A 16185-nucleotide genomic window follows, 5' to 3' on the forward strand; every position below is an offset into this window, starting at 1 on the left:
TCATGAAGATCTATTAGGTCCTCCCTCAACTACCTGCATTCCAGTGCACATAGCTTAGTCAATCTCACCTTTCTTCATTGCTAAATTCCCTGTAACAGGTAACATCCTGGTAAACCTTTTCTGAACCCTCTCCAAAACATCCATGTCCTTCTGGTAGCATAGTGACCAGACTGTACACAAAATTCAAACTGTGGCCAACCTCAAGTTCTATACAGCTGCAGCATGACATTTCTATTTTTATACTCAGTGTCCCCTTCCAATGAAGGCAAACATGGCATTGGCCTTTTTTTTAACTACCTTACTTACCTGCACTGTCACCTTCAGTGATCTGTGGACCTGCATACTCAGATCTCTCTGCTGTTACAACACAGGGTAAACCTCTCTGCTAGCTTAAACCAGCATCACAGAAGAGATTCACCCTGTGCTGTAATCTGTTAAAATTTGAGAGGTAAAGAACTATCCCAGAAGTCACTATTTGAAGTAAAAACTAACAACTTGTTCATTAAGTCCAACAGAGAATATTAAAACCAACAACTATTTACAACTCTATTCTCTTAAACCTATCTTTTAACTCCCACTCTACAATATTAGTCTGATAAAAAATCCTGATTTAGATTAAAAAAAAATTTAACTTTCAAAACCAGTTACCTGTTGATTCTTCTTTGTATCTTCCTCTGCAGATTTTCCTCTGTTATCATTTTGATGTTCTGCTGTGCAAACTTAATATAGACAGGTCCCTTTCAGTGACCTATTCTGTTGGCCGTCTGTACTTGTTGGTGGCTTGGCAGTTCTCTGCCTAACTGTTCAAAATGTTTAGTTTTATACCCCATAAATTGGATCATTTAATTGGTTATCAAAATACTAAATTTCAATTTGATTGGATTCTGGTATCTTGGGGCATAATTCAAACTGATTGGCTGAATTTGAATTAGTGGTTTTTTGTTTCATGGCAACCCAGCTGCTGCGAGCTGTTTCTACCAAGGGTTACATTGTTGCCTTGATCTGGACTCTCTGTGCTTGTCTTTGCTAGCTTTTCAACTCTCTTAAAGGTACAGTACCTCTACACCTTCATAACACTGCATATCAATATTCTAAAGGAATTCTGCCGTTCATTGCATAATTTCCACCTGTACTTGACCTTTCAAAATGCATCACCTCACATTTGTCTGGATTAAACTCCATCTGCCATTTTTCTGCCCATGCCTCCAACTAATCGATATCCTGCAGTATCTTCTGACAATCTTCATTATCCACAACTCCTCCAAATTTTGTATTGTCTGCAAAACTTACTGATTAGACCAGCTATGTTTTCCTCCAAATCTTTTATATAGATCATGAATAGCTGAGGTCCTAGCATGATCCCTGTGCAATACCATGAGTTTCTTATGGACTCGGCCAGATCCCCTCAAAATATTTTAAGAAGGTAGCCTTGGCCCTCACTTCTCCTTATTTTATAAGCAGATGTGAAGTGGATATTCCTGGTGTGATGCATCTGGTCAAACTAATCTGAGCAAAACAGCATTTATTTAAACACTACAGTTGAAACATGAAAAAAAGAAAACGGAATTTAGAAGAGATTAACTGTTAGCAAACTCAACTGACCTGACATGGTACTTAACTAAGTAGCTGTTCCAATTCCTGTACATCCCATAAACACACCCCTTGGAAAAAGGTAAATTCAAAAACGAGTTCTTATAGGCAGGGAGCGATTTCGGAGAGAAAAGTCAGCTAGGGATCATCTGCTGAAGCATGGAACCTTTTTGCATTGGAGCAGCTTCTGTGACTGCTACAACTTAACCAATTAGAAAAATCTTCATCTGGAAGAACTGGCCACTCCCCTGTCATCGTTAAAGAGATATTTCCAGACATATCGATACCTCTGCCTTTATGACCTCACTTGAAAAAAATCCAAGGACAAAATAACCTTTCAAAGTGACAGTATCGTCACAAGTTACAGCCTTTCATTCCGCAAAGCATCCTTGCACCGCTACCATCTGTCTGCGTTGACTTAAACTAGTTCTGTATCCAGCTTGCCAGCTCACCTCTGATACCATGTGACTTCACATTTTGTATCAGTCTGCCTTGAGGGACCTTGTCAAAGGCTTTACTGAAGTTCATGTGGACAACATTAACTGTGTTTCCCTCATCAATCATCTTTGTCACCTCCTTAAAAACTTGATCAAATTAGTGAGGCATGGCCTCCCCTGCACAAAACCATGCTGCTTATCGCTAATCAGTCCATTTGCTTATAGATCTTGACCTGAGAATATTTTCCAATAATTTCCCTACCACTGACATGATGCTCACAGGTCTATAATTTCCTGGATTATCCCTGTGATCCTTCTTAAACAATGGGACAACGTTAGTTGTTCTCAGTCTTCTGGGACTTCACCTGTAGCCAAAGAGGATTCAAAGGTGTCTGTCAATGCTCCAGCAATTTGTTTTCTTGCATCCCTCGATATTCTGGACCCAGGGATTTATCAGGACCCAGGGATTTATATAAATACATTTTAAGACACACAGCACCTCTCCCTTTTCAATAGCAACTTGGCGTAGCAATTTGACACTCTCCTTCCGTGAGATCATTCTCTGCCAATTTCTCCTCTTTGATGAATACAAAGTACTTGTTTAAGACCTCACCTACCTCTTTTGTTCCATACATACATTCCCTCTTTTGTTCTTGAGTAGGCCAATCATTTCCCTGGTTAGATTTTTATTGAATTCAAACTTCTTAATCTGCCATGGTGGGATTCAAAACCAGTACCCAGAACATTATTTGAGTTTTGGGATTAATAGTCTAGAGGTAATACCAGGTAAAAACAATGACAGCAGATGCTAGAAACCAGATTCCAGATTCAGGCAGCATCCAAGAAGCAGCGAAATCGATGTTTCAGGCAAAAGCCCTTGATCAGGATTCCTGAGGAAGGGCTTTTGTCCAAAACATCGATTTCGCTGCTTTTTGGATGCTGCCTGAACTGCTGTGCTCTTCCAGCACCATTAATCCTAGAGGTAATACCACTCTACCCTACGAGATTAGTAACGTTTAGCTTCACTAAATAAAATCTCACTATAACTTGTTTTGTGCTATTAAGCAGTTACTTACGTTATTTCAATTAGTAAAGTGCAGACAAATGCCTTGTACCAGGCAGAAGGAAAAATTAAAATTTCAGTTTATCGTTGACTGGAGAGTAAGTGTAAAATTAAAATTCACCAATATGCCCAAATGTTAAGTAAACAACTTTTTGGGTATGAGATTTATGTTGCAAAGGGGTGAATGGCTCATTTCTTAAAACTACATTTTAGACAGAATTATGTTTCATTTTTTTCTTCTGAATTTCTGTGATTAGAACTCTATGTATTTTTTGGTAGTATGCATCTCTAATATCATTACTGTCTGCATCCTGACTGCACTCAGTGTAATGATTCATTTTACCTAAGAACCACTTTCACTTCTGGCTAAGTAACCAGTTTCTATGGCAGTGGTTGAAGAAGGAATTTCCATTATTTCTATGGCTTATTTAACTTTATGTGAAAAGTTATGACACAAAGTCCATAATGTCACATGTCAGTTGAAATTTTTTGAGAATTGTTTTGTATTTAAATTAACTTTCTGATGATAAGTATGGAAAAGTAAAATCTGCAAGAATATTAAAATTTCTGGATTTTACATCACATTTCTGCTTTCAATATATGCACAGTTTTATGATCCTTGTAGAGACCAGTAATACTTAAAAAAGATGTGAAATTTCATTTATGCGAAAGAATAATCAGTAAAGATTTTGTTTTTTAAACATTTACTTTAACATACAATTAAAACAAAATGTTCAAAATAAGTACAGCTTTTTTTTAGACAGTTTGTACTTTTCCTATGGAAAGTGACATTCCTGTTATATAGTTCTCACCTAAAACATGGATTGATAGTCCTTTAACAAAGTTAAATAATTGCTCCCAGTTTCCAATGAGTTTCCATATGTCTGTTTTGCCCAGCAGTAGCAGAGTGACTGAGAAAAACACCTGTAGACAGTTTGATGTGTCTCCTTTAGATCCACCATCGGCCCAAAAGCCTGTTTGGATGACTTTTCTTCCCTCTGGTACAGCTGAAAATGATTGGGCCTAGGACACCGCCCAGAGATAGTCCTGCAGCACCATGCTGCTGCTGAGATAATTGGCCTTCAACAGCCACTACCATCTCCCTTTGAACAAATTTTCTGGAATCTTTAAATGGCTGAAAAATGTCTTCCTCCTGTGTTTGGCTGTTGTAGGTTGCGAAGGCAAGTAGCCTTTTCTCTCTGATCATGTAGAATATCTGCTATGATATTATTGATGTACTGGATGTAGGTTTGCTCGCTGAGCTGAGAGGTTCATTTCCAGACGTTTCATCACCTTACTATGTAACATTTTCAGTTGGCCTTAGGTGACTGAGTGTACATGATTCCTGCTTTCTATTTATATGTTTGGGGTTTCTTATTGATATGTCAGGAAGTATGTAACCTGTGGTCAAAAATAGCTTCTTTTGCCCTCTTTTCTCATGTCACATCAACCATGCAGTTAATCTAGGTAGAAATGCTGATTAGCAATTTTTGATCACAATTTGTTTAGAAGTGACTGGACAGCTTGCAGTGTCATTGTTCGCAACTTGCTAACAACGTCTTTCTGGGCTGCTGGATGTCACAAATTTTAGTTGTAGTAAACCTAGAGACTGTTTCCTTGCATCATCTTCGAATTAGAATAAAATGAAACCTCCAATAATACCTAACAATTAAACTATGCATGCTTTTGCCAGGTAGACTGTAGAATAGTTCATATGACTGTCTTCATTCACTCAAAATTTAAAGCTATGACCCCAAATTATAATAATCTCATTAATGTCATGATTGTTCAAAAGTTGGCTTATATTTCGACTAGATATTTCTGTTCCATAATTGGCACATGAAAGTTGCAGTTCTTTTTGCAGTGTAGTTTTCAAATGATCAAGAACTTCTTTTTGATTAGGTGTGCCTGAATTCTTAAAGTCTTTAAATGTTACTGATTCAAGGAGAATTAAATTGCAGTGACACTATTTCCTCCTTTTTCTGCGTTAGTTAGTGCCTCCAGTTTACAGCGTAGAAATTCTTTAGTTTTTTGAGATTCCCTGAAAATATTGATTGACTACCCTGTGCTCAAAAGAATGTCTATTTACAGTGATGAAAGTTAAGTGGACTATTTAGAGCAATTTGGGGTAGGTAACGAATGTTTTTCAAGAAAGTTTTTGAGGGTGCTGCAAATTGATTCAGTTTGCATCTTTACGTATTTAGTTTTAAAGACATTGCATCATTGGCAATAAATTCTCAGCTTACATAGTACAGATTCGAAGTAAGGAAGTTTAAACCAAAATAAAGAACTGAAATTAGTTAGGATGCATGTTTTGGGTTGGAATGAGGGTAAATTTTTACTCCCAACTTTATATTTATACATGCAATGAATGCAGGAATGAAAATTTTGAGTCGCTGGGTGAGCGTTTGTTCAGCCATGAGTAACCTGCCTTTAACAAATGAAAGGAAATGGTGGTAAGTACGTTATGATGTGACTGGAATCAGTGCTAGCATTTAACTCATTTCTTGAATTGGCAATTGTGCATCTGGCATGTATTTGTCATTTTGGATCTGAAACTGTCAGACTGCAGGGTTTGTCTTGACATGTCAGGCAAAAAAAAGTGGCAGTTTGCTGAAATGAAGTCTTACCTACTAAATTAGAAATGAGGAACTTGCATTCAGAGAGTGTACATCATCACGAGGGAATATTGAAAGTTTCACAAGCAGTGGTGACTCTGTGGTTAGCACTGCTGCCCACCAGTGCCAGGGACCAGGGTTCAATTCCATCCTTGGGCAACTGTCTGTGTGGAGCTTGCACAGTCTCCCCAGATCTGTATGCGTTTCTTCCGGGTGTTCCAATTTCCCCTCCCGCAGTCAAAGATGTGCAGATTAGGATGGATTGCCCATGCTAAATTGTCCATAGTGTCCAGGGATTGGCCCTCAGGAAGTGCAGGGTAACAGATTAGGGTGAGGGATGGGATGCTGTTTGGAGGGTTAGTTTGGACTTGATGGGCCGAATGGCCTGCTTCCACACTGTAAGGATTCTATGAACAAGTAGGCAGTGTTCTGTTATTACATTACTGAAAAAATAAAGTAAATGCTAGCAAATATAAAGCAAATTTATTTAGGAGATAACCGTCAATGAAAAAAAAATTAGGATAATGCAGAATACTAATTGTTCTGTTTATTCTGAAAGCTAATATTGGTGAAGAAACAAACCAAAGAATTAAACCAAAGAATGACTCCAAAGGTTCTTCAGCCAGTGCTTATGTATTAATTTTCTTTATCATTACATATTGCTAGAAATAATGCAACATGACAGCACAAATTTGAGTAGAACTACCAGATGAAGCAACAAAATTGGCTAATTTCAATGAGGCTTGCATGATTATTCCACCAAGTAGGCCCTCCTTTCATTCTGGAACCTCATCATGCATTGCAGATCTCACCCGTGTACTGAAATTTCCATGCATGAGAACAGGAGAAAGTGAAGACTGCAGATAGCGGAGATCAGAGCTGAAAAATGTGTTGCTGGAAAAGCGCAGCAGGTCAGGCAGCATCCAAGGAGCAGGAGAATCGACGTTTCGGGCATAAGCCCTTCTTCAGGAATGAGGAAGATGTGCCAAGCAGGCTAAGATAAAAGGCAGGGAGGAGGGACTTGGGGGAGGGGTGTTGGAAATGCGATAGGTGGAAGGAGGTTAAGGTGAGGGTGATAGGCCGGAGTGGGGGTGGGGGCGGAGAGGTCGGGAAGAAGATTGCAGGTCAAGAATTTCAAGTCCAATATGATTGCTCTTTGGGTTATGAAGAAACCATATTGGATTCAAAACTTCAGCTCTCTTTTCCTCTATCAATAGACATTCAGATTTTCCTGGAATTCCTGTTTTTATTTATTCACTTTTATCTTTGTATTTGGGAATGAGAGAGACGAAGGATAATTAATATACATTGGGTTTTCATACTTCATACTGTTTCTCTGGAAATACACTATAGAATCAGAAACTAATGAGTTTTGGTGCGAAAAAGAAAATAATTTCCTTGTTCGAACTTTTCAGACAGTACATAATATTTACTGAGATTGAACATTACTGATGTTGTGAATGGAGATGTTTTTGATGTTGCTAAGGAGGACTAGCAGTCCTGGTTAACAGCAGAGGTGATTGGAAGCAGTCAGCCAGGTCTAGACCATGGTAAATTACTATCTGATTAGCCATTGATCATTGATGACATGACAAGAAAAAGACTTCTCTCTGGAAGTGGGTGGGAGATTTTGTTTTCATTTTAACTAATTCTCAACAGAAGTTTCTAGGAACAATAAACAAGTGAATAAAGTATCTCTGTTTTAAGATACCATGAACCGAACATAGACAGAGAGTTAAGCACTATCTTTTTTGAAATGGGTGACTAGGAATGAAGTTAAGAAAAGAGAACAACATTACCTGCAGCTAACGAAAATTGTGCGAAGTACCAAAAAAAATGCTCTTACACATATTACATTTAAAAACTGTGAGGCTGTTACTTTGAGCATTAGTGTACATTAAGAATGCCTTTACCTTCAGGCAGAGACTTTGTTACCTTGTGGTCAAGACATATTAGATTTAAGCTGAATCCAAACCATTGTAAGCATCAACATTCATACTTTGAGTCTAGATTATCATTCAAATTGTCATGAGCGATCTAATTTTATGAATATTGTATTTGAAAGATATTAAAATTTTGAATGTAGAATGTTACAGAATGTTGCACTTTGACAAACGTGCAAAAGTGCTTTGGAGTATTCTAAGGGTGTAAAAAACAGTGCTTGTGTAAAAGCAACTTGTCTTCTTTTAACAAAAGTAAGAATTGCTGGAAAATCCCAGCCAGTCTGGCAGCATTTGTGGAAAGAAATCAGAATTAATGTTTTGGGTCCAGTGACCCTTCCTCAGAATTGTTCTGAAGAAGGGTCACTGGACCCAAAACGTTAACTCTGATTTCTCTTCACCGATGCTGCTAGACTGGCTAAGATTTTCGAGCAATTTCAGTTTTTGTTTCAGATTTCTAGAATCTGTAGTTGTTTTCAGTCTTTTGTCTTTTTCTTTTAATACATTTTACATTTTATCATATAATGTTCTTGCCAACAACAGCATTGTTCTTTCTACAAAACAATAAGAATGTGAAGTAATGTACCTTACTGTATATTTTGTGGCTTCAGATTCACTACTTGGTTGAAACAAGGTAAGTTGAGCCATATTTTCAAAGTTTGAATAGGGCAGAGAAATTGAAATCTCAAATTCCAGTGGAAAGTCACATAAACTTACATCAGGACAAAATCCACAGAAGTTTGGGAACCTGCCTGCTCTCTCTCATGCTGCTGTAGATATAACATTCTAGGCTTTGAGGTAGTAAATGTGGTAGGTATGCATTCAGGGCATCAGCATCCTTCTTGGAACTAGTTTGTGCTGGAGGTGGCTGTTATGGATCAAGATAAGGTGCATCATTTGTTCTTAGTGAAACTCGTTTAATCTTGCATGGTATACTGAAAGAAAAAAGTCAATCATCATACATCATAGTAAGCAGGGTTAATTTTTCATGTTTTATTTATCTCAAGTATTTTAAAAATAACCTGCTTTTCTTTTTAGACCCTGTGTTTTGGTATTATGTGAAAGAACATCTGAATAAACATGAATTGCAACGATACTACTCTTTAAAGAATATTACTACAGATATTGGACGTGGCAGAGCCTGGCTTCGATCTGCACTCAATGAGCATTCACTTGAACGTTATATGCATATGCTTCTTGGTGATGCAAATCTTTTAAGGTAACAAATGGTTGAAAAATTGTTGCTTTTAACTTGTGTAGCCTCTGAAATTTGATATCCTTTCTAGTGTCTGTTGGCTGTTATGGTATTGTCGTCCCATTTCCTCCCTCAGTCGAAGCAAAATGTTCAGTGTCACAGTGTAGTTTTACCTCCTTCATCTTTATTCCAGGCCCTGGAGGGAGAGGGAACAATCGCCAGTGTGTGCAGGGACATGAATTCTCGGTCTTCTCTCTCTCGAACAGCAGTTTCTTAATGAATTAACTCGTCATTTTACAGGGGAGAGCATCCAGATAAGACCACATACATATTGATTGGGTGACAGTTACAATCAGCGCGTGGCAATAATAAAGATTAAGCCATCTGCTGTTACACAATGAATGTTTTTAACCTTAATTGGTTTCAAATTATGAATACCTTGTTAAACTGACCTTACATACTGAATGCTTCCAATATTGTTAAATGGTTCGACATAATTTTCCACTTTTTTAACCTATTACCCTTGCCTCCTGCACCCCATTGTTAACTGCAAGTTCTTATCTGTTCTGAGTCATGCTCAACTGAACCTTTTATTTCACAAAACTCAAAACGTAACTGGTTCCCTACCTCCTCCTACCCAAAACACATTCTCAATGGGTTGTTACATTATTCTGGCAATAGTGCTGAAAAATTGTGCTCCAGAAATAGCTGCACCCTTAGTCAAGATGTTCCAGTGCAGCTAGACCAGCTGACAGCTACCCACCAATATGGAAAATTGCCCAGGTATGTCCTCCGCATAAAAAGCCAGACAAATCCAACCCAGTCTGTTTATTTTGCTTCATCAACATGGATTGGAGGAGGCTGCATCTTAGGGTTGATGACTTGGGGCTCACTCATTTCACGCTCACTTGGATGTTCACAGCATTCATGCCTTGCTTTACAATTCCAATTACCACAATAAGACAACCAGGCAACTTGCCTTGCTGCAGCAGTCCTCTGTCAAGGCAACATATTGTCTGAGAATGGGGCATGGTAAGATGAGAACAGAATTAGATGACGGGGTCCAAATGGAATGAAGAGCTTATGCCCGAAACATCAATTGTCCTGCTCCTCAGGTGCTGCCTGACTTGCTGTGCTTTTCCAGCATCACACTCTTGACTCTGATCTCCAGCATCTGCAGTCCTCACTTTCTCCAAATGGGATGGGTGGCAATTGATCAAGAAAGTTTGGTAAAATACAGTAAGAAATTTCACAAGGCCTCATGACAAAAAGGTTTCCAGAAAAAGTTGATGCAACTGACATTTAACTAAAAAAGTACAATATTCAGTCCATTCTATCTGTGTTCCAGTTTGAAGTTGCATGAGGTCTTTTAAAATAATTTTGTGCTTGTTTGATTGTGTAGATAGACAGTTTCCAGTCTTTGTAAATTGACCTTTTAAAGAAAGTCAGTTTACAAAGTGGGTTCAGCATTTGGCTTTGTGCTACCTGTCTTCAGCCATCCTCATTGCTCCTCACTTGTTGGAAAATGTAACTCCAGTTGTGCTTAGCCAGACAGACAAGTATTGAAACTTGTAATATTTGAATTAAAGTTTGTTCATAAAAATGCTACTAGGGATTGTTGCAATTCTGTTAATATGTATTTTTGTTAAATTGCTTGAAACCACTGACTCTGCTATTGGGAATTATTTTTGAAGATATATTTTTGTCTCTTAATTAATGCCATGGAAACAAATAGTTATCTTATACATGCCTAATGTATAGCAATGTCAAAGCTGTTTCTTGTAAAATGTTGCAAAGTTATTATTTTACCGTCAGTAATCAGGTGTTTGAAGTGTCATGTTGGCTCTCGTGGGTGACGTTTTTTGGTTTGTTTATCTGAAGGATACCTGATTCTGATTGAATGGCTGTGGAACTTAAAACCTATTTCGTATAAGTACTGCATGGCACTGAAAGCATATTATGATTTAAAATTCAACTTTATTGTGTTGTGTTGTGCTGTATCTTATGAGCATAGGAATAATTTTTTGTGAATCATGTAATTTTTAGTATCTTCTATGAAGACTGGTCCTTTATGAGAGAGGAAGAGCGTGCTAGTATGCTACCTACGATGGCAGCAGGTAAGATATGCTATCTGTACATGTTTTCTAGTGGCTGTGCCTATAATATTTTTGTGCCTATGATATTCACAAACAGAAGTAAATATGTTTTGCAAGTTGTATACCTGGAGCTTCCACACGTTATGCAAGTATTAGGCTGTATTGGGAGCTGCAGAACGGTGTATGAAGACCTTATTTTCAGTGCAGTGAGCTTTGAGTACTCCCCAGAATTCACCAGATAAGAGTATTCACACATGCATTTGTTTCTTGATGTTCAGATTGCATGCAGGGCTTCTTTTTAATTACTTGTCTTAGCAATTTTGGTAGCATGGCAGTCTGAAGGCCTATTGTGACAGACTGAGGAATACTTCATATGTTTGAATTTGGGCTAAAAAATAATGTTGTATTTATAATGTTTAACTTATAAAATTTAGGTTATAAAAATAACTGTTAATTTACATCCCCTGTAATTTATAAGAATAAATGTAAAACACTGATGGACCATCACATTAAAGATTTAGCTCAGTGAATTGAGGTCTATATGTTGCCTATTTTACCCTTCCTTCTTACTCTCCTTAATGGGTATTTCTCAAGTTGTAGCCATGTTTTACTTGGTACTAGTTCAGATATCTTTCTGATTTGATTTAGATCTAACCTCTTTCACAAATCAGTGAAGAAATTGTTGGTTACCGACAGTACCTTCCATGCTTGTGAGAGCATAACATCAATCCTTGTAACATCTCTCCAAAGTATTATCTTATCATATCACTGCAGGAACATTCTTGTAGAATGAGCAAAATTTTTATTAAATGTTTTGTTGAAGTTGGATTTCCTAATATTGCTATGTTCTGGGACGTGTGATCACTTGACTCGTATGATTAGAGAAAGTTAAATTAACCTAATTTTATCAGCTGTATTGTTGTAATGATACAGTTGATATCAATATCTTTGTTCTAGGGTGGAAGAATAAATAAGCCAATGCTGTCATATCTATTTTGTTTACCAATGATCTCTAATGTAGTGTTTCCATCAGAAACCATCTAGAATCACAGGGAGCACTAGAGAGATGGCATCAAACACTAAAGACCATGTTGAGGGCTTATGGTCAGGATTATCCAGATGATTGGGATAAGGGAGTTCCATTTGTACTTGTTGCGATTAGAGATGCACTGAATGAAAGGACCGAATTCAGTCCAGTTGAGTTGATGTTTGGGCATGAAGTAGGAGGACCATTAAAATTGAATAAGGAGAAATTAATAAGTCAGAATTCAGAGACCACTCATTTGGACTACGTATCAAATCTTAGAGAACGATTAAATAGACCTTGAGAGTTGGCTAGACAGCATTTAAAAGTATCACAGCATACAGTAAAATAGGAAGCAGATACGAAAACACCAATTTGCAATAAGGTATTAGTGATACTTCCAATAACAGGTAGGCCTTTAAAAGCAAGGTTTAATGGACCTTATCAAATGGAGAGGAAATCGAGTGAGGTGAACCACTTGATAAGGACTCCAGACAGGAAGAAATCGCTCAGTGTGCCATGTGAATATGCTAAAAGGTATTTTTATAGGGAAGGAAAGCAAGAAGAGAAGGTGTTAATGATTACAGCACAAAATGAAGAACCAAGTTCAGAGGATTCTGAATTGGACATTCCTCAATCAAATTGGACAATGAGAAAGTTGTCAAAAATTGGGATAAATTATTGAGTTACCTTCCACAAGAAAATCGAAATGACCTGAAGGAGTTATTACTATCACATGGGGAGATATGCTGAAATAAACTGGGAAGTACTAACCTAATTGTGCATGATGTTGAGATAGGAGATGCATTTCTGATAAAGCAACATCCTCAAAGGCATGACATTCTAAATTTGGCACAGGTTCAGAAGGAGATAGAGCGCATGCCCCAAGATGGCATTATCAAAGTGAGCTACATTGTCTGGAGCTCATCCATTGTCATGGTGCCAAAACCAGATGGTACCCAACCGTCATAGAACATAGAAAGATACAGCGCAGTACAGGCCCTTCGGCCCTCGATGTTGCGCCGACCGAATCCTACCTAACCTACACTAGCCCAATAACTTCCAAATGCCTATCCAATGCCCGCTTAAATGACCATAAAGAAGGAGAGTTCACCACTGCTACTGGCAGGGCATTCCATGAACTCACAACCCGCTGTGTAAAGAATCTACCCCTAACATCTGTCCTATACCTACCACCCCTTAATTTAAAGCTGTGTCCCCTAGTAACACCTGACTCCATTAGTGGTAAAAGGTTCTCAGTGTCGACCCTATCTAAACCCCTAATCATCTTATACACCTCTATCAAATCTCCCCTAAACCTTCTCTTCTCCAATGAGAACAGCCCCAAGTGCCTCAGCCTTTCCTCATAAGATTTTCCTACCATTCCAGGCAACATCCTGGTAAACCTCCTCTGCACTCGTTCCAATGCCTCCACATCCTTCCTATAGTATGGCGACCAAAACTGCACACAATACTCCAGATGAGGCCGCACCAGAGTCTTATACAGTTGCAACATGACCTCAGGACTCCGGAACTCAATTCCTCTACCAATAAAGCCCAGTACACCATATGCCTTCCTCACAGCACTATTTACCTGGGTGGCAACTTTCAGAGATCTGTGTACATGGACACCAAGATCCCTCTGCTCATCCACACTACCAAGTAGCCTACCATTAGCCCAGTAATCCATCTTCTTGTTACTCCTACCAAAGTGAATGACTTCACACTTAGCTACATTGAATTCCATTTGCCACATTTCTGCCCAGCTCTGCAACTTATCTATATCCCGCTGTAACCTACCACTTCCTTCCTCACTATCCACAACTCCACCGACTTTTGTGTCATCCGCAAACTTGCTTACCCAGCTTTCAAGCCCTTCCTCTAGATCATTTATAAAGATAACAAAAAGCAATGGTCCCAAAACAGATCCTTGTGGTACACCGCTAGTAACTGCACTCCAAGATGAACATAGTCCATCAACTACTACCCTCTGTCTCCTTCCAGCCAGCCAATTCCTAATCCAAACCTCTAATGTATCCTCAATGCCATACCTCGGTAGTTTTAGCATTAGCCTACCATGGGCAACCTTATCGAACGCCTTACTAAAATCCATATACACAACATCTACTGCTTTACCCTCGTCCACTTCCTTAGTCACCTTCTCAAAGAACTCAATAAGGTTTGTGAGGCACGACCTGCCCTTCACAAAACCATGCTGGCTATCCTTGATCACGTTATTCCTATCCAGATGTTCATAAATCTTATCCCTTACCATTCTCTCTAAGACTTTGCCCACCACTGAAGTCAGACTCACTGGCCTATAGTTACTAGGGCTATCCCTACTCCCCTTCTTGAACAAGGGGACCACATTCGCTATCCTCCAGTCCTCCCGTACTATTCCCGTTGACAATGACGACATAAAAATCCAGGCCAATGGCTCTGCTATCTCCTCCCTAGCTTCCCATAGGATCCTAGGGTAAATGCCATCAGGCCCAGGAGACTTATCTATTTTCATCCTCTCCAATATTCCCAGAACCTCTTCCCTGCATATTTCCAGGCCATCCATTCTAATCATTTGTGACTCCATATTCACATCAGCAACAGTGTCCTGTTCCTGAGTGAATACTGATGAAAAGTATTGATTTAGTGTCTCTCCAATCTCCTCCGCCTCCACACACAACTTCCCACTACTATCCTTGACTGGACCGATACCTACCCTAGTCATCCTTTTATTCCTGACATACCTATAGAAAGCCTTTGGGTTATGTGTGGACTATCGCAAAGTTAACGCTGTTACAAAGACTGATGCATGTCCAATTCCACGGTTGGAGGACTGTGTCAAAAAAGTGGGACAAGTAATTATACATTTCTAATTTGGACTTGCTCAGAGGCTACTGGCAAGTATCTCTGTCAGAGAGAGCAAAGGCAGTTTTAGCTTTCGTAATGCCAAATGGACTATATCAGTTCAAAGTCATGCCATTTGGTATGAAAAATGCTCTAGCCATATTTCAGAGACTGACTAATAAGGTCATTGCCGGATTACCCAACTGTGTTGTTTACATTGATGACCTGGTGGTTTTTAGTCACTCGTTGAATGAACGTTTGCATTTATTGGGACTTGTTTGATTGACTTCAGAAAGCAGGCTTGGTGGTAAACCTAGCTAAAAGTGAATTTGCAAAAGCTTGAGTAACCTTCCTGGGCTGTATTATTGGACATGGACAAATGGCCCCACAGGATGGGAGAACGAAAGTAATTGCAGAATTTCCCACACCAACAAAATAAGCAGCACTACGGGTCCTGGGATTGAGTGGATTTTACTGAAACTTTGTGCCAAACGTTAGCAACTAGACTGCTGCACTCACTGAATTGTTAAAAAAGGGCAAGAGGTTTCAGTGGACAGCGGATTGTCAAAAGGCAGTGTTAACCACTGCCCCAGTATTAGCCACACCAAATTACACAAAGCTTTTCTAGTTGGCTATCGATGCCAGTGATGTGAGTGTTGGTGCAGTGCTTTTGCAGGAAGATGACGAAGGGATGGAAAGACCCATGAGGTATTTTTCCAGGAAGTTGAACGTTCATCAACAGAAATATTCAACGTTGGAGAAAGAGACTTAAACTTGGTGTTGACACTACAACATTTCAGTATTTATATTACCAGAAAAGTATCTGAGACAATCGTAACCCATTGGCATTTGTGGAAATATTTAAGGACAAAAATGCCTGCCTGTTTAGATGGAGCTTGTTGTTGTAGCCACTCATTTTGACAATTGTGTACACGGCAGGTCGCGGAAACGTGATTGCTGATGCGTTATCGAGGCTCGAATGAGAAACGGAGGCGTTTGGTGGAGGGTGTGCCATGGCCTGAATTTCCATGTGGTTATGCCTGTTGGCATATGTATAGTTAGTGTAGTGTACACTTGTGTTTAGACTATGAAACAGGTTTGAAGGGTTTTAAAAATGAAGCCATCTTTTGATTTTGATGGTTTTTTTTTAAGGGGCGGGAGGGGTCACAAAGCTCGTCCCTTTTTCTAAAAACTGTTCCTTTTCTCAAGGAGACTGTGTCCTTGGTTTTTCTCAGAGGGATTGTAAACAGCTCCTGGCTCCAAGGTGACTAGTTTGATACAGAGCTGAGAAAGGGTATTGAGAGGCCTTTTGTTTATATGTTAACAGGTGAGACTTCAGACTAAAGTCGTCATGTTTCAAAAGTGACCTATATAATGA

At 38.9% G+C, this 16185-nt stretch overlaps 1 protein-coding gene across 2 annotated transcripts in view; it reads left to right on the forward strand.

Moving 5' to 3' along the window:
- Positions 1-16185, forward strand: part of snx29 (sorting nexin 29) — a 508092-nt gene that overhangs the window by 54480 nt on the left and 437427 nt on the right. For both annotated transcript variants that reach the window (XM_060840443.1, XM_060840444.1), the window contains 2 exons: positions 8687-8867; positions 10890-10960. In XM_060840443.1, coding sequence (XP_060696426.1) covers positions 8687-8867; positions 10890-10960 — 252 coding nt within the window. The remainder of the gene's footprint in view (positions 1-8686; positions 8868-10889; positions 10961-16185) is intronic.

Source organism: Hemiscyllium ocellatum, chromosome 20 (assembly GCF_020745735.1).
Source record: "Hemiscyllium ocellatum isolate sHemOce1 chromosome 20, sHemOce1.pat.X.cur, whole genome shotgun sequence".
In the NCBI taxonomy this organism is placed as follows: Eukaryota; Metazoa; Chordata; class Chondrichthyes; order Orectolobiformes; family Hemiscylliidae; genus Hemiscyllium; species Hemiscyllium ocellatum.